The sequence below is a fragment of the Ochotona princeps genome, chromosome 2 (genome assembly GCF_030435755.1).
Source record: "Ochotona princeps isolate mOchPri1 chromosome 2, mOchPri1.hap1, whole genome shotgun sequence".
NCBI classification, from domain to species: Eukaryota; Metazoa; Chordata; class Mammalia; order Lagomorpha; family Ochotonidae; genus Ochotona; species Ochotona princeps.
In genome coordinates, this window is record NC_080833.1 from 87,656,624 (window position 1) to 87,679,913 (window position 23,290).

General features: G+C 32.8%; 1 protein-coding gene across 2 annotated transcripts in view; it reads right to left on the bottom strand.

The window, feature by feature from the left end:
- Positions 1 to 23,290, bottom strand: part of COL11A1 (collagen type XI alpha 1 chain) — a 187,183-nt gene that overhangs the window by 102,510 nt on the left and 61,383 nt on the right. For both annotated transcript variants that reach the window (XM_058659710.1, XM_058659707.1), the window contains exons 12-30: positions 21,729 to 21,803; positions 20,672 to 20,755; positions 18,259 to 18,315; positions 15,293 to 15,346; positions 12,696 to 12,749; positions 12,323 to 12,376; positions 12,114 to 12,167; positions 10,995 to 11,048; positions 10,863 to 10,907; positions 9,761 to 9,814; positions 9,239 to 9,283; positions 8,915 to 8,968; positions 8,425 to 8,469; positions 7,462 to 7,515; positions 5,977 to 6,021; positions 4,573 to 4,626; positions 4,449 to 4,493; positions 1,681 to 1,734; positions 349 to 456 (exon numbers count right to left, since the gene is read on the bottom strand). In XM_058659710.1, coding sequence (XP_058515693.1) covers positions 349 to 456; positions 1,681 to 1,734; positions 4,449 to 4,493; positions 4,573 to 4,626; positions 5,977 to 6,021; positions 7,462 to 7,515; positions 8,425 to 8,469; positions 8,915 to 8,968; positions 9,239 to 9,283; positions 9,761 to 9,814; positions 10,863 to 10,907; positions 10,995 to 11,048; positions 12,114 to 12,167; positions 12,323 to 12,376; positions 12,696 to 12,749; positions 15,293 to 15,346; positions 18,259 to 18,315; positions 20,672 to 20,755; positions 21,729 to 21,803 — 1,089 coding nt within the window. The remainder of the gene's footprint in view (positions 1 to 348; positions 457 to 1,680; positions 1,735 to 4,448; positions 4,494 to 4,572; positions 4,627 to 5,976; positions 6,022 to 7,461; positions 7,516 to 8,424; positions 8,470 to 8,914; positions 8,969 to 9,238; positions 9,284 to 9,760; positions 9,815 to 10,862; positions 10,908 to 10,994; positions 11,049 to 12,113; positions 12,168 to 12,322; positions 12,377 to 12,695; positions 12,750 to 15,292; positions 15,347 to 18,258; positions 18,316 to 20,671; positions 20,756 to 21,728; positions 21,804 to 23,290) is intronic.

Here is a 23,290-nt window from a genome sequence, read left to right on the forward strand (position 1 = left end):
GTATGAACATACGTCTATTTTTTAAAATGCTTCTGTGAAAATACGCATTTATATGAAAAAAAAGAAATGTGCATTTTGGTGCACAAAAATGTTTTTACATGGTTCAAAACAATATCTGAAAATTTTTTTCATTGATTCTTTCATCTTTGAATCACAGAGTCTACATTTCCAAAGAAGAGCAGAGAGAGAGGATGAGTGAAGATACCTGTGACCATCTTATAAAACACCTCCATAATCTATTCATATACTTGAACTTCAGCACAAATCTCTACACCAATGAAAAGTATTTCCAAAGACAATGACGTGGCACTTGCAGGAGCACCCATGGGTTCAAATCTGGATACTGACCTTCTCTCCTGCTTGACCAGCAGGACCAGGGTCACCAGTTGGACCTGCTCGACCCTTGGGCCCTTCCGGGCCATCTTCTCCTCTTGGGCCTATTTGACCTACTTCTCCCTGAAACACAGAAAACAGACATTCTTGTAGTGTCCAATATTGGTGAGATCAGAAGACAGAGAGCACTTTCTATCATCAAATTCCTCAAATTCTGCTTGTTCTGTTTAGGATTGCTTATGACCAAGAGTTCTGAAATTTTTTGACCTAAGATCACTCTATTATTGAATAAGAAACAAGATGTGCTTGAACATAATAAAACTACTGGAGACTTAATCCCCTCATGACATTGAATTGTTTTTGGCACATCTTCATTGGGGAGAAAGAGAAAAAAGAAAGAAAGAAAAAGGAGCGGGTTAGGAAAAAGAGAAAGAGGAGGGGAAACAAAAGGAAAGCCACAGAGAAGCTTAAAAATCACATTCAGAACACAAGAAAAATATCTTCATTTGGAATTAGCTTTCCATCTTTAATCATGGGAAACTGTTATGGATGTCATTGTCTCACATCCTAGACATGGGCTTCATGTGAATTTTAGGAAAACGAAGGTATAAGGGGTATACCTATTTACTCGATGTATTCATATTTGGTATTATTTATCATATGCATATTATCAATAAAGCATTTTATTTTAGGTAATTCATATTTTATTTTAGGTAACTCATAACTGTATGATTTTTAGAACTCAGTACAAAAAGTTACTATTCTTATACACTAAGCTTAAGCCTAGCACACAGTAATAGTTAATGAAGTATGAACATGTAGTTTCCAGACAGCAAAGCAGTTCCTCTGCATATAAAAATGTTTAGAACAAATCCATCATATAGGTTCTTTTTAGTGATTTGATCACGGTTTTGTAAAGCTAAGTCTAAAACAAAAGTATTCACTCATATATATCTCATACATATCCAAGTATGAGCCATCTTCAAAAAGTTCATTGAACATGAATTCACTGAAAAATCTGAAATGATTTTAAAAGCATTTTGCACCAAAATAAAATTTATTCATAATTTAATCTTTTAGTTCAATTTTCTATGAACTATATTGGACCCCATGGTGTAAGTGCACAGACACTTGGGTGAATTATACATGGCACAGGCATTTAACATTTTAAAACAACCAATATATAATAGTACAAGCATCAAAAAAACTTGTCAGCAAACGATAATATAGTAAACACCACTTTCAAATATTTGAATTAGCCCATGCTTTGTACAGTCAAAAGTAAGCAAAGAATATAAACTTTATGTTAGATAAAATAAAACTCATTGGAAAGTTTGTTTTACTTACTCTATCACCCTTTAGACCCATATCACCTTTGAATCCTGGAAAACCATCTTCTCCCTGAACAGATGAGGAATAAAGTAGTTCAATCAATCATTGAAAAGAATCTAAAATACAGTAATACAAGGGGAGTTGAGACAGTTATCTGAGTATCAATCGTATATACTTACATAAGCTGTATATACTTAAAAACAGTTGTGAAATCTCCCTCTCCCTATTCCACTTTCGGCCATGCAACTTCATTCCCAATATTCCTATTTCCTCAAAATTAATGCTTATAAAATTACCTTAAAGAGTTTCCTGCAGATGTGTCCATAAAATCTACACCATCTTCTGAAATAAGTACTGATACTCTTAACAATATGTATCTTGCATTATTTAAACAAAAGTAAATATTGAAATAGTTATTTTTATTTGCAATTATAAGAGTCTTCAATGACAAAATAAAATGTTATAATCCATCATTTGCTGATATATGCATCAACTTTTATATCATGTATTGTATATCAGGTGACTCAGATAAGCTTCTTCTAGCTTAACTTTTGCTCCATATAATGGTCAATTTGTCAGATAAATAATGAGCAAAAAATGCCAGTCACGTGCAGATTATTAATTGTGATGTCACATGGGAAGAGATGCAGCACTGACATCTCAGAGCCCTTCAGTAAAGTCAGGAGGAACTTAGAGCAAGGACATGTTTCTGCCACTTTTGCTGAAATCTGAATTTTTAAGAAGTAAACTTTATGAACACATATGCTACCTCTTTACTGTAACAAAATGCCTGTAAGTAATATTTATTCATGTATTCAATAACATTAATTGAACAACTGAACAATTATTCAGCAAAAGTACTAAGGAGTGTTTTGATTTTTCTTTTTTTTTTCAGCAATAAAAAAATGGAAACCAGAACAAAATTTGCAGTGACTGTGCAAAACAGGAAGTCAACTAATATTCTTAAAGGGGAAGACATAAAGTATGATAACATGCTGGTCACACTGAAGCACAAGTTTCTGATATAGAGTTTGATGGGGAATTTGGAGTGTGGATTGATACTGGAAAGTAGACACTGCTTGAAGGGAGATACTATGTAAGACTGGTAAGTTTAGCAAAGCTAGTAAGGACGAATGCGTAATCTCCCAGAGGCTGACACCAAAACAAAATCACACACACACACACACCCCATCATTTTCCACTTTGAAATTCTCTACACCTTTCTCAGTTCTTCAATCTTTCATCCTGATTCTCCCTTACCATCTGTGTGTAAGACCCTAGGATTCAATCGAGAAACTGATTATTAATAATAGTTTCACTCATAACACAACTGCACACCCAGTCCCTGCTGTGTCCATCTTATGGTTGCAATTTCTCATAGTCAGTCCACAAAGCTGCCACGAAATTTGTCCTGCTCTCAGTCTTTTCCATTTTGATATTAGCTTTTCAATTCTACGTGATCTCCCTGAATGTTTATTTAGAAAACAATATGCCTTCCTCACTTGACAAGTAATCAATCACTTATTTCTCACTAGCTTGGAGAAGATACACATTCCCGAAATTTCTGAGTCTCCAGAGTCTACCGCATTTTTTTATCTTTTACAACTACAACATTCAATAGCCACTTGGTCAATGAACCTTTGTGAGTCACTCATGTTTCATCATGAATTTGACAATGTGTGTTGAGGGTCCAGAAAACACACGATGCCAGGTCATTCTGCATTCATGAAACCTAGACTTGGAAAAGGAGATCCAAACTGTTACCTTGTATGACTTAACAAATTCTACAGGTGACTTAAGTAACTTCTTGGGATTCCTGAATTCCATATGAGTGTGCTTGCCTAACGTCGCAACTACTCCACTTTTCATTTGGCTGCCTGCTGATGCGCCTTTTGGGAGGTGGCAGATGATTAACCAAGCATTTATGTCTCTGTCTCTTATGTGGGAGACTCAGCCTGCATTCTAGGCTCCAGGCTCCAGCACAGTCTAACAGTGGCTATGACAGGCACATGGAGTGTGAACCAGCAGACAACAGCTCTCTCTCCATTTCTCTTCACTTGAATATGGTTTTCAAATACAAAGTAAAATAACATCACTTCACCAGCCCCTATGAATTAAAAGTTGTAATCTAAAGAATTGTAACATGCATGGCTAGGTCTTTTCTTGAAGAAAAAAAAATGATGTTTCTAACATTTTAGTTGTGAAGTGGCTCTGTAAAGGTAGAAGTTTCTCTGAAAAATACCTGGACAAGGGTGTCAGTCTAAGAGCAGAAAAGGACCACTTCAATGGCATTAATTTTCGTCTTTACTACCTTATACCATAGAAAAGTAATTACATGGTTGCCAAATTTAAAGAATATAGAACTTTAAATCTAAGAATCAGTAAGTGTTTTTGGATTGTTTCAAGCAGTCACTTATTTCTTTATTTAAAAATATTTTCTTAAGAAAGATTTCTTAAAGGAAAAGAAAACAGAGTTAGAAGATAGGGAACTGAATTCACTTGTGTTGCTCAGTTGATTTGGCTGTGTTGCTTTACGCTTAAAGAGACAAGCATGAGTCAAAAATACAGGAGAATTTTTATGTCAGTTGATACTAACCTGGTATCACATCTTAACAATATCACAATATACTAAAAAAAATAAGAGTTACAGCTTTCTTTCTCTATTAGGACAAACCAGTGATTAGCTCACTTAATACTTGGGAAAGCAGAATTAATAACATCTACTTAAAATACATCAGAGAGAAAGAGATAGAAAGATTGGGAGGTAACTAATTATATTTTACCTTTTCACCTTTAGATCCCTTCAGACCTCTGACACCATCTGCACCCTATGGAATAAAGTAGAAATATTTAATAACTATAATAATTCATATTCAATTAAATAATATGAAACAATTTGATATTCACCTTTACACCTCGGGGACCAGGATAGCCAATAGGGCCTTGTGGACCAGGAGGACCCTGAAAAAAATTTATTATATTTAAAATAAAATTTTTTTAATAAACTTCAAGACAATGGTATTATTTTGCTATTAATATTTGGCAAATATTCTTTGTATGGTTTCTCATTTTTTCTAGTTATATTATTGCTCAAACTTGTAACACTGTGTAATTCTACTAAAAATAATAGACATAAATGGATTAAATTGATATTATTAAAAATATATGAAATAATATCAGCAGTTAGCTAATTAGCAGCTAATGTGTTTAACCTAAGTCATTGAGCTCACTGTCTACAATACATAATCATAGATTAAAAAATAGGAATAATACTAATACAAAAATATACCAATTCATAGTATGTACCATTAAGAAAATTATAGCCTGCTTTATTAGTTAAATATTACCAGAAATTAATAAAGATAAAATTGCAGTTACACAGTTAAATATTATTCCATAATTCTTACCCAGTTCATTAACACAATTCACAGTAATGTGGTTCACATACATTACATATCTAAATCTTGGATCTATTCCTGTCTCGAAAGTAATTTTTCAAAAATAAAAATTCCATTTAATAAAGTTGCTGATGTAAAAATCAAAAATTGTCTATCAAAGGCAGATACGTTCATGATATGGAAAAAATCTTCAGAAGTATGTTTAATTTCAATATTAGAAAATTTATTGGGCCTGGCGCCATGGCCTAGCGGCTAAAGTCCTCACCTTGAATGCGCCAGGATCCCATATGGGTGCCGGTTCTAATCCAGGCAGCTCCATTTCCCATCCAGTTCCCTGCTTGTGGCCTGGGAAAGCAGTCGAGGACAGCTCCAAAGCTTTGGGACCCTGCACCCGTGTGGAAGACCTGGAAGAAGTTCCTGGTTCCCAGCTTTGGATCGGCACGGCACCGGCCATTGCGATCACTTGGAGAGTGAATCATTGGATGGAAGATCTTCTGCTCTGTCTCTCCTCCTCTCTGTATATCTGACTTTGTAATAAAATAAATAAAGCTCTTTGGCTGGTATTTTCTAATTACTGTATAATATTTTGGGAATGCAAATTTTATTTGAATGTCAATTACACTTAAGCATGTGCCGTTTGTTTTTCTTGCTCAGGTTTTGTAATTTGATGGAATGTTTTTATTATAGTTTAATAAACGTTTGCTTTATTTAAAAATAAATAAATAAATAAATAAATAAATAAAGCTTAAAAAATTTATTTAGGAAGTAAAAATATATTAACAGCTATTGAGATAACACTGACAATTTTCTATAGTAGTCATAGTAAAAAAGACATTATAAAGATGACAAATAAAGACTTTTTTCTTTACTTGGAGATGAGTTGACTGTGACGCTTCAATGGACAGTCACTTACCAGGGCTCCCTTTTCTCCAGACGGGCCTTCTTTTCCAGGATGACCCTATGTTTAGCAAATATATGCATATTAGTAAGCTGCACTATTAGTGGGAGCTGATGCTACTGGGACATTACTTGTGTCATAAAACCTACTGAGCTCTTATCTTTCTTCAAAATATTTGAATGTGATTCCTTATTACAAAAATCAGAAACTGTAATATTGGGAAGGAAATAGAATTAGCTTATCTGTTGTAAGTTACAGCAAATACAAAATTCACTTGGAAGAGCTTGGAAAAAAGCATGCAAAGTGCCAGATGTTCATAAACAAAGCCTATCCGGTCCCAATTAGACTTATATAGAAAAGTATAAAGATATTTATATGTTCCATATTGATCAAATGATTGCACACACATCTTTAAAAATAAAGCATGTGATTTGGGTATCTGAAAATATAGCAAATTATAAATATCAGTAACAGTAGCTATTGACATTCCATAATGCTAATTACACAACTACCTCGCAGTTAAACTCATTTAAGAATGAGAAGTCATAAAGCCTAACTCTCAAAAATTAGAGTGAATAAAGTGGAAAAGTCTAATAAACTTCTAAAAGGAACAGCTGTAGTTATTATTCATTACGTTGTTAAGATAAATACTAAGTATTGCTGCATTTTCAAAGAACCAGAAAATTTCAGAAAACTAAAGAATATTTGTGGTCCCAGCCCAGTAACCTAGTGGCTAAAGTCCTAGCCTTGAATGTGCCAGGATACCATATGGGTGGCGGTTTGTGTCCCAGTGGCCCCCTTCCCACCAAGCTCCCTGCTTGTGGCCTAGGAAAACAGTCGAGGATGGCCTAAAGCCTTGGAACCCTGCATCTGCATGGGAAACCCAGAAAGACGCTCAGCTCCAGCCATTGTGGCCTCTTGGGGAGTGAATCAATGGACAGAAGATATTTCTCTCTGTCTCTCCTCCTCTCTGTATATCTAACTTTCCAATAAGAATAAGTAAATCTTAAAAAAAGAGAATGCTCACGGATTAAGACCTGAAAATACCTATGAATTCTAAAGAGTTTCACTTGGACTTTTAAAAACATATATTTTGAATAAAAAAAAAAGTGTGGAGAATCAGTTTCTGTGAAAATTACTGGGCATAAAGAAAGTTATAAGCAATAGAAATTTCAGAGCACCCACAGAAGTAAGTGAGTGGACCTGTTTCCCTGGCATGGAATGGTTCAAAGAAATAGGAAAATCTGAGATGCCAGGGAGGGTGGGTCTGCCCCAGTGTGCCAGACTGAGTTCATTCAAAGGCCACGAGGAGCTCATTAAAAATGTTCAATATGATTGTGACGTGATAAAATCAAGGCTGAGCTCTAAAGTGATTATTGGCATAATTACTGACTTAATTTAGTTTTATTACTGACTTCATATAATTATTACTAAAGCACAGGTAACATATTTTTGAAGGTAACATACAGACATTTTAATGATCAGGTAAGTATTACTTACAGGAGGCCCATCAGCCCCAGGAAGTCCTGCAAGTCCTGGCTTTCCTTGGGGTCCCTAATCAGAGAAAGAGAGCGCTTTATTTTAAAATAAATGATTATAAAATAAACTGATAATGAAAACCTCTGAATTTGCATGCAGGCTATAACACTAATAAAGTTATTCATTTACGTCCTTGCTCTCATCTGTGAAAGTAAAACACACTGCAGTAACTTTTAACATATCAGGTATAAGAAATAGTAAGTAAAGGTAATGAAAACAAAATTTAACAGATATCATAAACATGACTAAACATGCTGATATTTACGAAGCTTGACAATCCTAAATGTTATGCTTTAAAAAAATTTAAAATGATCTTGCATAGTAAAATAAAATTAGAGAGTAGAGAATAAAAATGGAATTGAAATATGTCAAAAACCTATTGCTATACAGTAAAGATGTTAATATTGAACATTTCAATTACTAAGTGAATTAATACATAGGTAACACAACTAATACCTAGGTAATACAACAAGTAACACAAACATACATAAAAGTTCTTGGAGGATAAAAGATATGGTTTTATATTGTGTTTAAATATTAAACTGAAATCATAAGTCATAGTTGTAAAACAGAAATTTTAAACTAGAATAAATAAAACATAGTATATCAAATCAAAATGCAAAATACATGACAAATTAGAGAGGACATTTTCACTACTCATTTCTGAAATGACAACAGAGAATATCACACTTGGAACCGATTTCAATGGCAGCTGTGACATTTTATCATTCATATTTAAAAACTATATTTAGGAACAATATGAGTGAATTCTTCCCACATTTGGTTCTCATGGTTTAATCACAAATTATTCTTTTATGTTTTGTTCCATTTCTTGCTGAAACAGCAAGCAGACCCCTACGTCTGCCTAAAGTCATCAACTCAAATTTGTTCACAAGGTATTACTGAAACAAAACAATAACTTACTTTTTCACCTGGTGGACCAATTGGACCTTGTGGACCAGGAAGACCCTATTTTAAAACAATGTGTTTCGTAAGTCAGGAGTCACAAAAACACATTTCAAAAACAGCAAAGCATCAGTCCTCTATTACAAATAAAATGATTTTTGCAAATTTGCACTTATACTGCACATATTACCCAGGGAATTTTGGAGCAAGATAAGGAACATGACACTGACTTTTGCTAGGTAATCCTTAGGTGAGCCTATTCAGACCCCTTCTACACGTGTACCTATTCATCCTGGCATTCCATGAATGCTCAATGACTCAGCTTTCCTTTGGAAGCAAGGGGTCTAGATGACTGCTCAAATTAAAAAGAACAAAGAAATATCTTGCTATATTCTCATGTTAAATACTCTTAGATGCCATGCAAAGATATTTTTGATAATTTTCCTGTGAAACAATACTATCGTACTGAATTAATTATCTCAAAGTAACCACAACAGCTTCAACTTACTTCAGGACCTGGATTTCCTTGTTGACCTGGAGGCCCAGGCTCCCCCTGGGGACCCTGAAATAGAAAAATGCTAAGTTTTCGGACGGATCTTTTGCAAATAGGATTTTGCTTTTTCTTCAACAAAACTACCACCCCCCAAAAAAATAAACTGCTCTCCATATCTGTTTTTCCTCAAGAAAATATGGGAAGTAAGAATGTTAATAAAATTTAGCCCAGTTTAATCTAAATATTGTAAGCTATTTATTTCTTTAGATGTAACAACAAATAATGGTTTGTCCATGTTCAGATTTCAGAAATGAGTTTTTTTAGATGCTTGCTACATACCATGTTTCCTTTTGGTCCTGGGGGGCCATCTACACCTGCCATACCCTTAAAGGAGAAGAAAAATATACATATATATATATATATATATGTATATATATATATATATATATGGATAATGCTTAGAAATTTAAATACTGAACTTGAAAATAAAAAAGACCTTTGTATAAACATTTCAGCCAATAGCCTAAAGCAACTAAAAATCATATTAATGGCAGAGAAAATGAAGATCCAATGAAGATGACATTACACTCCTCTATAAGACCATGTGAGGAAGAGTATTACAACCTTCTTTATAGCCTACTGAGACTATGTTATGAAAACAGTAAGAAAAATAAATCACAAGGAATCAAGAGGAGAAATGACGGAGAGGGTAATAGTCATTTAAATTGTTGGTATCACTAAATCATAGCTATAAGAAAACAATTGATTCTTGTATGTCTACTGTGTTTTCCTTGCCTCTTTTGTTAGAGTTTGGCAATGAGCTATCCTTACTAAACCCACCACATGTCAACCAACGCTTACAGGCTGCCCCGGAGGTCCTGGAGTTCCTCTGGGTCCCAGTAAACCTCTTGGACCCTAGAAGGGACATAAATAAATAAAAAATCAATCAAACAAACATATTTTAAATGCCCACCAAATACATTTTGTCAAAAGAAATTCAAGGAAAAAATGCATTTCCCAACACATTGGAAGTGATGTTTAAAGTACCAGTTTTATAAAACAAAAATATCTACTCTTCATACTGATTCAACATAAGAACACATAACAGTGATTCTTTGATAAGAAAACTATGTATCTTTGATCATAATCAGAATTTTAAAAACAGGAGGAGTTCAAAGTTCAATACACATTTGGTCATTTTGGATTTGAATGACATCACTAAATTGTCTTATGCACATAGATCATAAGTAGAATGGCTGAGCTGATGGATAACTTAGTATGTGGACTCATATAAACAATTTTCTTGAAAGAAAACTTCTTAAATTGCTGCTTTTAAATTTTGTCATCTTTTTCTTCATCCGTCTTTCCACTTGCTGATGCACTTCTCCATTCTTAGATAATAAACACAATAGCTTACTGCCTCTCCTATTGCTTGTAGCTGAAATAACAGATTAATGCAGTAGATTAAAACTGAAGTTAGGAAGAAAAGTTCTAGTGTAAGTTTTTCTACTAGCTTTGAGAAAGCATTTCCAATTCACTTCCCTCATTTCTTATATTCAGTGGAGAAAATGTTATTAACATCGTATCCCAGTATATACTATGGGTCTCATTCTTTAATTTGTTAGTAAAACTCATTCGTCCTGTTCATAAGTTGTTTTCAACTTGGAAAAAATAAGCAAAACAAAATTGGATAAAGTTTTGCACAAGCAAAAACGTGACATTGCACTTTAATCTCAATATTTTAAGATTTTGTTATGTCAGAATAGTGAAGGGCTCCCTATATATATATATATATATATATATATATACACACACACACATACATATACATACATATACATATATGAGCATATATATATATGAATGACCTGACTAACCAGAAATAAGACACATCAATATTAACTTGAGTATATTATTGTCTTTATATATATACCCAGTCATCAACAAAACAAAATGTGCTTACAGCTTCACCTGGAAGGCCCCTTGGCCCTATTTCTCCATCTTCCCCCTGTCAAAGACAACATGTATTTAGACAATGAATTATTACAACAAAATATTAAATTCAAATATAAAATCAAAAGAAATATTAACGTACTCTCCTTCCGTCATCACCAGGAGGCCCGGGTGGGCCCTGCGGACCTCTTTCACCCTGGCGAATAAACATACATCTAGTTAGCAGAATATGTAAAAGTCACTCAGCTAGCCATCTTAGCCAAAGGTTACGACAATTAGCAGGAAAACATATAAATCAGTGGCCCTCCTCCAAACATTCCACAGATAAATCACTTTATTGTAGCTTTAACCAGATTAATACTAAAGTTTACCAGGAAAAAAATTGTACCTTCAGTTTCTAATACAAACGATTAGAAAAATACCTAAAATACCTAGAAACTATATTGAAAGACAAACTATTAAAAGATACTTAGCTAAATTTTTAGGCCTGGTTAAGCATTGGTGATATCAATTTAACTTTTTACTATGTCTAATAATTTTATTAAAGCAGCACAATTCAAGGAAATGAAGAATTTTGTTTGAAACAAAATCATATATTTTTCTCAACAAGTATGAGGTATAAACTAGATGTTTTGCTATACATTCATATGGATGTTTCTCTCTCTCTCTAATTTCCTCTCCAATTTGCCTGAAGATGGACTTACTTTTTTAACCTCTTGTAGAGAATGATACCAAAATGCAAAACTGACTTATTCAGAGGTCATTCCTTTGCTTAATTTTCAACTAAAATTATTTACTAGGTTTCTTTTTTAGAAATTGGTTTGTTTATGTTTAATAACTTATAAGCTGTTTTTCAGCTCTTTACAAATAGCTATTGTGTATATAAAGAAATAATGTTGTTATACTAATGCAATGTCTATAGATGTCATTTGAGCATAATAAGCTCAGGCAATTATCAAAACTTTAGAGCTAAAATTTAGTCTCCATAATTGCTCATGATTAATGTGATAATTGTCATCTGTACAACCATTAAGATGTGGCCTCAGCTTGTTTGCATACAATGAGTGTTTTGATATCTGAAGCAACTAAAGAACATACATTGTTATCATACATGACTTCCTAATTTTTCACCAATATCTATTATATGTAATTAACAAACATCTACATAAATTTTCTCCTTCCAGTTTTCTAATGCGTATCAGCTTTAGAATGTGACATGAAATTTCATTCTTTCCTGATAAAAAGTAATCAAGTATCTTACCCTATGACCTTTATCACCTGGAAGTCCTGGAAGGCCATCGAAGCCACGATCGCCCTGGAAAGCCATAATTGTGATAATCAGATCCCAGTCTAGATACACACTGTAACTACACAGATTCTTTTGTATTTGGTACTTTTAGTTTGAAATACAATGTTTTCTAGGATCAACTGAGCTACAAATCTAAGCACAGAAACATATAAACTCCTGACCTTTGCCCCGGGTTCCCCTGGCATTCCTCTTCCTCCATCCGCTCCTGGACGGCCCTGATAATCACAAGAGCATAATTTGTCAAAAAAGAAAAAAAAATCACAAGATCAGGATTCATTTAAAGAAAGGAAGAGAGAGAGAGAGGAAGGAAGAAGGGAGGGAGGAAGGAGAAATAATGAAGGAAAGAGAAAGAAAAGGAAGGAAGGAAGGAAGGAAGGAAGGAAGGAAGGAAGGAAGAAAGAAAGAAAGAAAGAAAGAAAGAAAGAAAGAAAGAAAGAAAGAAAGCCAGCCAGACTCTTACGGAAACCACAGTATAGGAAAATGCAGCAACTTGGGACAATTGAGCTTTGAAGTACTCAGGAAAAATAAGCATACCCTTTTTCCAGGTTTCCCAGTTGGACCAGGAGGACCCTGGACACCACGAGGACCCTAGACAGAGACAACATAAATAAATAATATTACAAATATTGAACAATAAACTGAACAATGAACTAAACAATAAGCTTGAACAATAAACTGAATTAAAATAAGAAATTATTTTAGCAAATCAGTCTCAGCTTTTGCTTCAATCATTAAAACACAAGGAAATCATTTCTGCATAAAAGTTAAATAAAAAGTCATGTTATTTGCCAAATAGGAGATTATATCTGAGAAAATGATATCTTGAATATTTCCAACCTTAAAAATTCCAGGGTTAACTACCCTCTCAAAGCTTGCACTTTTTCATTTCCCTTGTCTGGATAGAGCCTTAACAATTCATTCCCTTTCTCTTCTCTTCCCTATCCCATCTTCATTTTGATTACATTTTCTGTGTGAATTGTAATTGACTTTTTTCACAGACCTGTGCTGAACTAGAATGCTAACTTCTAGGATCTTTCTCGCAATCTGTGATGTTTCCCCAAATCAATCAGTATATTTCTTATGTAGGAATTAATATGCATGTTTTAAAATAAAATATTACACAGCTAATAGCAGATCAAATGTAGTTCCACTCTAAATACTATACAGGCTTTTATATTTAAATAACTGCACATTATTCTAAGTTCATTTGAGAGGCTGCCATTGTGGCATAGCATGTAAGCTGCCAACGACAGTGCCAGCATTCCATTTTGCCCCAGTTCAAGTGTTGGCAGCTCCAGTTCCAACAGAGCTCCAAGCTAATGTGCTTGTGAAAGCAGAAGACTGCCCAAGTCTTGGGGCCCTGCACCTATTTGGGGGATGTGATGACGCTCTCAATTCCTTTGGCTTCTGCCTGGCACAGCCTTGCCGTTGACAGCGAGTGAACCAGCCAATCCAGATCTCTTTCTTCCTGTGTGTGTCTCTCTCTGTCTCTCTGTTTCTCTTTCTTTTCTTTTCTCTATGTCTCCCTCCCTCTCTTTTAAATAAATAAAATTAAAAAGTAAAAAATAAATGTAATTTTAGCAACACATAAATAATGTATTTGGCAGATAAATGAAACCAAAATTTCCAGTTATAGATAACTCATAATCATTGTGAAGTGTTGATTCAGAAAATAACGGAATTAAGATTATCCAGTAATTAGAAGTTAACAACACACACACAAAAAAAAGAAAATAAGAAAAAGGACTTAGTAAAAGGACATTATCTTTGAACAGGCTGGGAACAAAAGGAGCAATAATAACAGGACAAATATTTTTAGCTTTTAATAAAGATTATTTTTGCTTCAATATCACAGTTTCTCTTTGGAAGTCAGGAGCCAAGGAAAGCAGAAAAGTCCACAACTACTGAAGCAAACTGTCAGATCCAACTATTATCTAAAGATGTTAATTTGATGAAATATTCACAAAAGCAGATGAATAAACTTCCTTGATTTCATGCATGCAGTGCATTTTAAATATTTTCAGTGCAAGTTTCTATTAAAGTACAAACGTTATTCACTTGTTTATGGTAATGCTAACCAAACATGAAAGAGACATTTGATGTATGTTCTTCAATTATCCAACTGTCTGCATTAATTTTTCTTGAATTTTATTTTTACGCCTACAAAAGTGCATGCATTATTCAAGCACTCATCACTATGACAACTATCAAAGACATTATGCTCTGTCAAAGACACTAATCTTACATGGAATACTTTGTATAATTTCACTTACATGCTATTATGTAAAAGTTATAATTGTTATAACAAAAACAGATCAGCTGATTCCAAGTGTTGTCATCTGGCAAAGGTACGACTGGGAGTGATGTGTCACAATTCAATCTTTTTTACAAAATTTTAAAAATGAAAATAATTTCCAGGAGAAAAAGGTTATGAGTAAGCCACATGACACCTTCTACAACACAATCACAATTTATTGAGTAAAACAGGAAACATTTTCACTTGAAAATCAATGCATTTTAAGAAAGCATCGTTGCATTTTGCTTTTCTGTATTCTAGAGTAAGTACACTTGGTGCAATGGATTTGCTGACTTATTACAATAAAAAAAATCTTCCTTTTTAGACACTAAAAGTTAAATTTTAAATCAGTACAATGTAAATGCTATTATATTTCCAAATTTTCAATTTTATATAAGATTATTTGCAATGATTATTCATTTTCATAGTTCTATGAGTTTCCAGTTCGCTTCTCTTAAGCATATTAGGTAGTGTTCATGTGAGTATGTGTCAAATTTATTTCACAGAATAAAAATAGAATAATAAGTACCTTAGGCAGGGCCACTGCAAGTACTGCACGGTTGCTTTGCTCTATTCTACACAGTGTTCAGCCAACTAAAACTCTGAAGCCCCATTGGTATCAAATCCATTCTAGACTTGTATTTCTCTTAATAATGTTTAAATTAACTAAGATAATGGTAGTGAGCAGATGATGATGTTAGATTCTTAAATGTAAAAAGGAATATGAACCAAAGCTAATAAAAATAACTTTTATACTAACACAATATAAAACACTTTCATTGCTCTAACAAATAAATGTCAAAGGAAATAGCAAATATTGATGATGATGAATTACCTGAGGTCCAGGATCACCACTTTCACCTTTGGCCCCAGCTGAGCCAGGTCCACCCTGGAAAAAAAAGGGAGGAAAATAATTATTTCATTTAGTAATTCCAAATTGTGTTCAAGCTATCATTCTCACTTGAAATAACAAAATGTCAGAAATTATTTTCACTGTTAATTTAAAAAGCTGCATTTTGTTCATAATCACACAGAACCAAATGTATGCTATCACACTGGAATTTCCATCTATATGTTCACCATAGTCAAGTGGACATCAAATTCAGTTAAGGTCTGAAAAAATGTACTGCTTTTATGCTCAGTTATTTCTTAAATACTGAATTTTAAATTAATAAAGCATCATTTACAAATGTTATATTTATCATTTTAACAATCCTGAAATAGTTGTTAAAATTGTATGTTGGAGTTTTTAATTGATCGGGATGATACTCTGCTGGCTCTGTCTTCAGACCAGAGAGGGTATACCTAAGAAGCCGTTGAACTTGACTGGACAATAAGATGCTGGACTCTATGTTTGGTATATGCTTGCAATGGGGGAATCTCAACTGAACTTGAACTGTGGTTATGCAACAAGGTGGAGGAATCCACCATGATGGGAGGGTTTGGGGAGGGGTGGGGAGAATCCAAGTACCTATGAAAACTGTGTCAAATAATACAATGTAATTAATGAATTAAAAATAATAAATAAATAAAAAAATTGTCTTTCCCAGATTGATTAGATTATTTTTCCACATGAGATTGAATATAACAAGCATGTCCTAGAAATGCTTACATAGCTTTAAAAGTGTAACGAAAATCCAAATCATTTAACTAGAGGGAAAACAAACATGAAATTGCTTCAAAACAGAATTGCCAGTTTTAACAATAAATATTAGGCCATTTATACTTGGAGCTTTAACAAATTGAAAATGAGCATAGTACGTATAATTATTTCATGCTGAAGCAGTGTTCTTTCTTGTTTTGTTTAAACCAATATGCTTTCTGTTAAGTACTGCATTGTTACAGCATACAGCAAGGTTAGCGACACTATTTGAAAATGGTGGATATCTAGAGCCTCCTGGTGGCCCAAAGTAAAATAACTGACATGATTCTGAATAAAGTTCTGAAATACAAATTTTCTAATTTAGAAAGTCAAAAGAATTATGACTTTCAAATTTGTAATTAAATTTATTGCAACTATGTAAAAATGTGTAATAGAAATTGTCTCTACTTGAAGTCATTAGTCATTAAACAGAATGCAATACAAAAGCGATTTTTAGTCGATATATTTATAATTAATTGGTTGTATTATATACTCTATACAGAAGCACTACCTATTAATGGTAATATCATATCACCCACAACCAAATTTTGTCACATCACAACTGAGAGTAACAGGAGAAAAACAGAAATTCTACATGCATAATTTCTAATATAATTATGATATTGACTTCCATATACATAACAGTTTGCTTAACAACAAGGGATAAAACAGTAATTTTATCGGGAAATTTACACACATCTGTTCAATTATGTAATTTTTGTTATAAATGTTAAGATATAAATTGCCTTTTAAATTATGGAATTATTAAGTATTAGAAAATTGCGATAATGTAATGCCATGGTGTGGCAAGATGCAGCCAGGTGATAGGAACCCATAGCAGTGGGCAGATATGACTCCAATTAGTGCCTTCACTAGGTTTCAAGCATAGCTAACTGCAGCCAACTGCTCCTGTAAATGCGTTTACCAGTTGATTGGTTTAAGGTGTGTGTCACTTAAGTGGACTGGATACTTTGCCATGGGCATCACTTAAATTGATTGGTTGATCTGTGTAGGATGCCATCCAGAAATTGATTGGATGGTTTAAGAAAAAGTCCCTGGTAGCTGCATGTCAATGAAATGCATTATCAGAGCATATATTCCTCATGAGCTCACATGATTGCATATTGTGCACACCAGCTCTTATGAAAATTTTAAGGCTACATTAAGGAAAATATAAATGTTTGACAACCACATAAATTATTGAATCAAAAATAAAAAACCCTAATATCATAGTAAAAGCACTGGAATAATTAAAAGAGTAGGTATTTGACTTGAATTTACACATATTAGTATTGTTGTAGGAGAGCCTGACAAGAACATCACAGACATGATTTTTGCACTAATACATTTCATAAATAAATTCATTTCAATAAAGAGTATTAAAAGTACATAATATCATCTAAAAGGATAGGAAAATAGCCTTTCATATTGAAAAAGGGATATATAAATGGAAATTATTTAATTTTAAATCAATTTAATTTGAGTTAGTGAGACTCCTAGGGTTAATCCCACAACTTCTTAATAAGGAAAATTATTTGAAATGCATCTTTCTAATCTTTATGAATTGTTAGAACACTTAACATTTCATAAATTTTAAAATATTTTAACACAGCTTAGAAAAACTATTTGAAGTATGTATTATGTTAGCAAGTTTTCAATGGAAAAAATAAAACATTAATTTCCAAGAGACTCTAAAAGAGAAAATAATTTCTCTGAAACCAATCTCATGGAATAAGAAGGCAGCCTGGTTTAAACCAAATGTCTTTATTGCCACAAAAATTATGTGATGATTTCTACTGGTCCTATAAGTACTTATTTATTTTTAATGAAAAAATTTGTTTAATATAAAATTTATCACAAGAATTTATGTAAAGTTACATTTGGTAACCAAATATTAAGGAAAACCATGCATATAGTTTGAGAAATTAATAGCAGATGCATCACTGATTTATTTAATTTGAAGGCTTTACATAGAAATCTTTACATCAAAATATATTAAAAACTTCACTGAAAAAATCTTTTAAATTTTACTAATATTTAGCACAAATAGATTACTTACAGTATTTTCACTAGTTAAAGAATGAAAACGTCTGTTACAGGTATAAGGGGAAATGCTAATATGGTGATTGCAACATACACTACTTTTTTAGGTAACCTACCACAGGACCTGGTCTTCCAGTTAGACCCATTGGACCAGGCGGACCTCTCAGAGCAATCTAGAATATAAAATACATCAGGTTATAAAGGCTTTCCTGAAAGAGTGTATTAATGCATAATATCCATTTGTACAAGCCTCAACACAGGTGTAATAGCTACATACTATGAGTGCAACATTATTCACAAGTTTCTAGAATGTCAAAAAGATATATTAGACCATTTAAAATGACCAATCCTCTGCCTCTAGTGCCAGCATCTAATATATACATAGTTTCTAATCCCAACTGCTCCACTTTAGACTCAACTCCCTGCTTGTGGCCTAGGAAATCATCAGAGGATGCCCCAAGGCCTTGGGCTCTTAAACCCAAGGGGAGACCCAGAAGAAACTCCTGGCTCCCAGACCAGCTGGCCATTAAGGCCTTGTGAGGAATAAAACACAGGGTAGATCTCTGTTGCTCCCTTGCTTGCTCTATCACTGAACTTTCTCTACCTCCGTCAACTCTAAGCCGCAAGTAAAATTAATTCATTGATTTGCAAAAACCACTAGGAATTACCTCTGTGCAATGCAATCCTTTATGATTAGACCACAAAAATTAACTTCATGGGAACATATATAATGTCTGACAGTTTCTATTCCGAATCACACTTCAGAATAATGCATACATATTGTGTTACATATGTAGGTACAATTTATGCTGAAGATAATGTGAACAATTCCAAATACATAAGTAAGTGTATCTACAAATATTTTAATAAGTATACTTAAAGCTCAACAGCACCAAAAATAATTGAGAAAAATTTGTTAAGAAAGCAATTTATTTTATTAAATAACCATTAAGAACTATACTGAAAAAATAATTTGTATGGCATAATTGTAGGCATAATAGACTAATGCAGTGAACTAATGTTCCAACAAATATTGGAAATGTGAAATTAGCATATTTGACAATTTGGAACACAATAAAAATAAAGTACCAGATATATTGAAATAATATTGAGTACTTATTATCAGCAATCCAAGAGATCAATATTTAGATTTCTCACAACAAACATTAAAAATAATATTGTCATATAATTAAATGCAAAATCATAGTGAAATAATGCACAAGATAAAAACAGTAGGATTTCCAAAGATCCATGACCAGCGTAACAGGTTTTTAACAATACACTTCCTTAATCTTTGAGATTATAGATCTGAAAAAGTTACCTATCTCTAAAGTAAGTAAGATGACTAATAAATGAGGAATTCCACAGACTCATAAAATATTAAGTGATTACCCTAAGATTTTTCCATAACAATGTATAATAAAAGACATAGAAATCATTAATTATTGCAAATATTTTCATATTTCCAATATGTCAAATTCTGCCAAATATTAAAATTTTTGCTATTAATATATTTGATATAAACAAATAATATCTTTCCAAGTCACAAGATTTACCAAACACACAAACATATAAAATCTTCACTTATGTTTTCAGATATTTTAAACAAGTATATGCTCATGATAATGAATAAAAAGTTATCCACAAAATGCTTTGTATTTTTTAGGAAGTGGGTGACCATAAAACCCAAACTATAATTCCTTATTTCCTTCTTCTTTGAAATTAAAAACATAAATAAGACTGAATATGATTGAACATTAATGACGTTTGATTGCTTCCTGATCGATTCTTTTGATTTCCTATTTTAGATGCAATCAAGACAATTAAAAAACTAATATGCAATTACATTTTATAAACCTAGAGATAACAAAAATTTTCAACTAAGGATTATAAACTGAAGATATATCAATGTAAAATAAATTTTATAAAAACAGTATAGATTATTATGATTAAAGCTTATAAAGATTAGGTTCCTTTCAAATAGAAAAAGATTCAACAAACTTAATTTTGTGAACTATCTCAAATATTTTAAGTTATTTAAAAGGTTAAAAGAAACAAATTCCTTTTAAACTTTATTGTCTATATTTTATCTTTCATTTTGTTATATCTTAAAAGAAAACTGTATATAAAAATATGGAATGCTTGGTACAAATCCAGCAATAATTTTTTTAAGAATTGAAATTCCACTTTTTCAGGTCTTTCCTCTCTTGGAGTCCCCTCCTGTCACAACGGCAGAAGCCCTCCTCTTCCCTTTTTAAAATAAAGCATGCTTTGCAAACAACAACATATGAAGCAACCATAGATGGCATTTATTTTGTTTTTCACTAAAATAAACTTATTCTGGATTAAATATTTTCTTCATACTCAATAAAAAAACATAATTTCAGCATTTTTATCAAAATTCACTGTACCATTCAGAAGCAAGGATCTGCTTGTAAACTTTTCATACACTCACACACACACACACACACACACACACACACTGGACATGGAATCCTGTGTTGGACTGTATCTGTTATCTACCCTTACCCGAGCCTGCTGAAGGATAGCCTGAGCCTGGGCCTCCTGTGCAGAGATCGTTGGTCCTTTGGAGCCATCGCCACCATAACGAAACTGGGAAGAGAAAACAAAGAATCAGGCATCTTGATGATCAGTTAAGAACTACTTACTTAAAATGATGGCATTTCCCAAAGTTCAAAATAACAGTATAATGAGTCATAAAACCCATAGTCAACAAAAATTTTAAAAACCTCCTTCTGTGACTTATAGAAATCTTTAGTCTTGTATTAATTCTCTACAGAAAAGACTAGAAACTCCTTCCCAATTATTGATTCCATTATTTTTAAAGGTATGGAATACACTTTGATATTTTATCTTCACAATACTACCCATAATAGTTATTCAATTATAAAGCTTTTAAATGTACTAAATTTATTCACAAAGATAATCATAGAAAACTCTGTCCTGAATTGGGTCAGAGTTTTGGAATCTAGCTCCCTGTTAATTCACTTTGGAAAGCAGTTAGAAATTGCCCAAATAATTCGGCCACTTCTATCCATGTTAGATACCTGGATGGAGTTCCAGGCTCCTGGCTTGAGCCAGGCACAGCACTGGTCTTTTGCAGCCTTTCAGAAAAATGAAACTTGTTGAACTTCATACAGAAACACTAATGGACAATATCAATAGGATGTGTGTGTGTGTGTGTGTGTGTGTGTGTAGTGAAAAATCTCAACAAGTAATGGATTGATATTACGCTAAATCACATGAGAAACATGCCAACAGCTCAGCCCAGGATAAACTGGATTGGATATACTAACAATCATAGATAATTACAAGCATTTTCTTTAGTAAAATTTTTCTTAACTTTTTAAGCTGTATGAGTTCAAGTAACTTTACAATATTGAATACTTTCATCTATTCCTTTTGATGCAATATCTGTAGTATGACACTATAATATCAGAACTACAACAATAAATCAAGTAATTTGCATACTTTATTTTTCTTTAATTTTTGATTAACATGACTGTACATCCTCAGGTTGCACAGAGCAACAGTCTATGCTTATCAGTAACAGCAAAAAACATACCGGTAACATTAGCATAGTGCCAGGAGGACCAGGTAGACCATCAGCTCCTGGTAAACCGGGACGTCCTGGAGGGCCCTGGTGAAGTAAATTAAATATTTAAAAGAAATTAGTAATGAAAATATGAGCTATAGAGTAGGAATAAAAGTTAAATCTATATTATCTAAATTTTTTTTCTAGCTTGATTAACCTCTTTTTCATAAACCTATCTGTTTCCTTGCACTAATTTTAAAGAATTTTTATAGTACTTGGCTATTGTATAACCAAGTTAAGATATTAATTGAGGGTCTGGTGCTATGGCTTAGAGTTTGAAGCTGCTGCCTGAGGTACCAGCATCCCATATGAGCACCACCATGAATCCAGATAGATCTATTTCCAATTGGTTTTCCTGATAACGTGGCTGGGAAGAAGCGGAGGATAGCCCAAATACTTGGGTTCCTGCATCCAAATGGAAGACCTGCATGACATTTGTGATTCCGGCCTTCAACCTGGGTCAGCCCTGGCCACTTTAACCATTTTCAGAGAGAACAATCAGATGGAAGATCTCTATACCTCTGTAATTCATTCAAATAAATAATAAATAAAATGTATGTATAAACTGAACTTATTCATTTACAATAAAATGCATATATAAACTGAACTTAAAGTTCATTTGCAACTTCAATCTGCTCAAGGTGAAGAGCTCCTGAGAAACAAAGTAAACCAAAAGACTATCATTAGAAAGAATATGTTTAAATAAGTAATATTATTCATTTAAAATTGAATTAGTGCATTTTGATTTAAGTAATAATTAAGATACTTGAGGTATATTTAACTTCTTTAAGAGACAGTTAAATACATTTATTTAATCACTTAAATTTTATGAATCTTCTAAAAAGTATTTTTAAAGATATATAACAAATTAATATCCATTACAGGTAATCACTAATTTATTCCAAATGCTTGCTGATGAAATTAATTTAGTGTATGTGTGGAGCTAAATAAGCATCCATACATAGAAATTGATGTGTAACTGTGATGTCAGGAATTATACAATATATATAATGTAATAAAGAATATTTAGTTGTATCTATGCATGAATAGGTAACTTATAGAAATAAGCTGAATATCCACTGGGTTTCCACTCAGCCAAGTCGACCTCCTGGGGAAGAGAATAAAAACGAAGCAGCATTTTTCCATTGTAGATTGGTGATACAAAGTCAATTCCTGAAAAGAACTGACATTGACTCAAGACTGGTAAGATTGTATTTTATATAAAGAATTATTTCAAAAATTTCTGCACAATCTTTAATGACTACTCAAATTAAGGTCAGCAATAATGACCAAACACAGTGTACTATTTGAAATCTAGCAAATCTAGCATAATAGGTTTAAACTTTTTAATAAAATATTTTTTGAATTTGTCACATCATTTATATGCCTATTTTTTTTTTAAGAAACAATGGAAAAATCTATTTGAAACCAGGTATTCAGTGCTAAGAACAACAAGTTATGGAATTCAAAATGTATTATTCAAGCATTTTGGAATTAGAAGGAAAACAGAAAACACACGTGCTAAAATGATC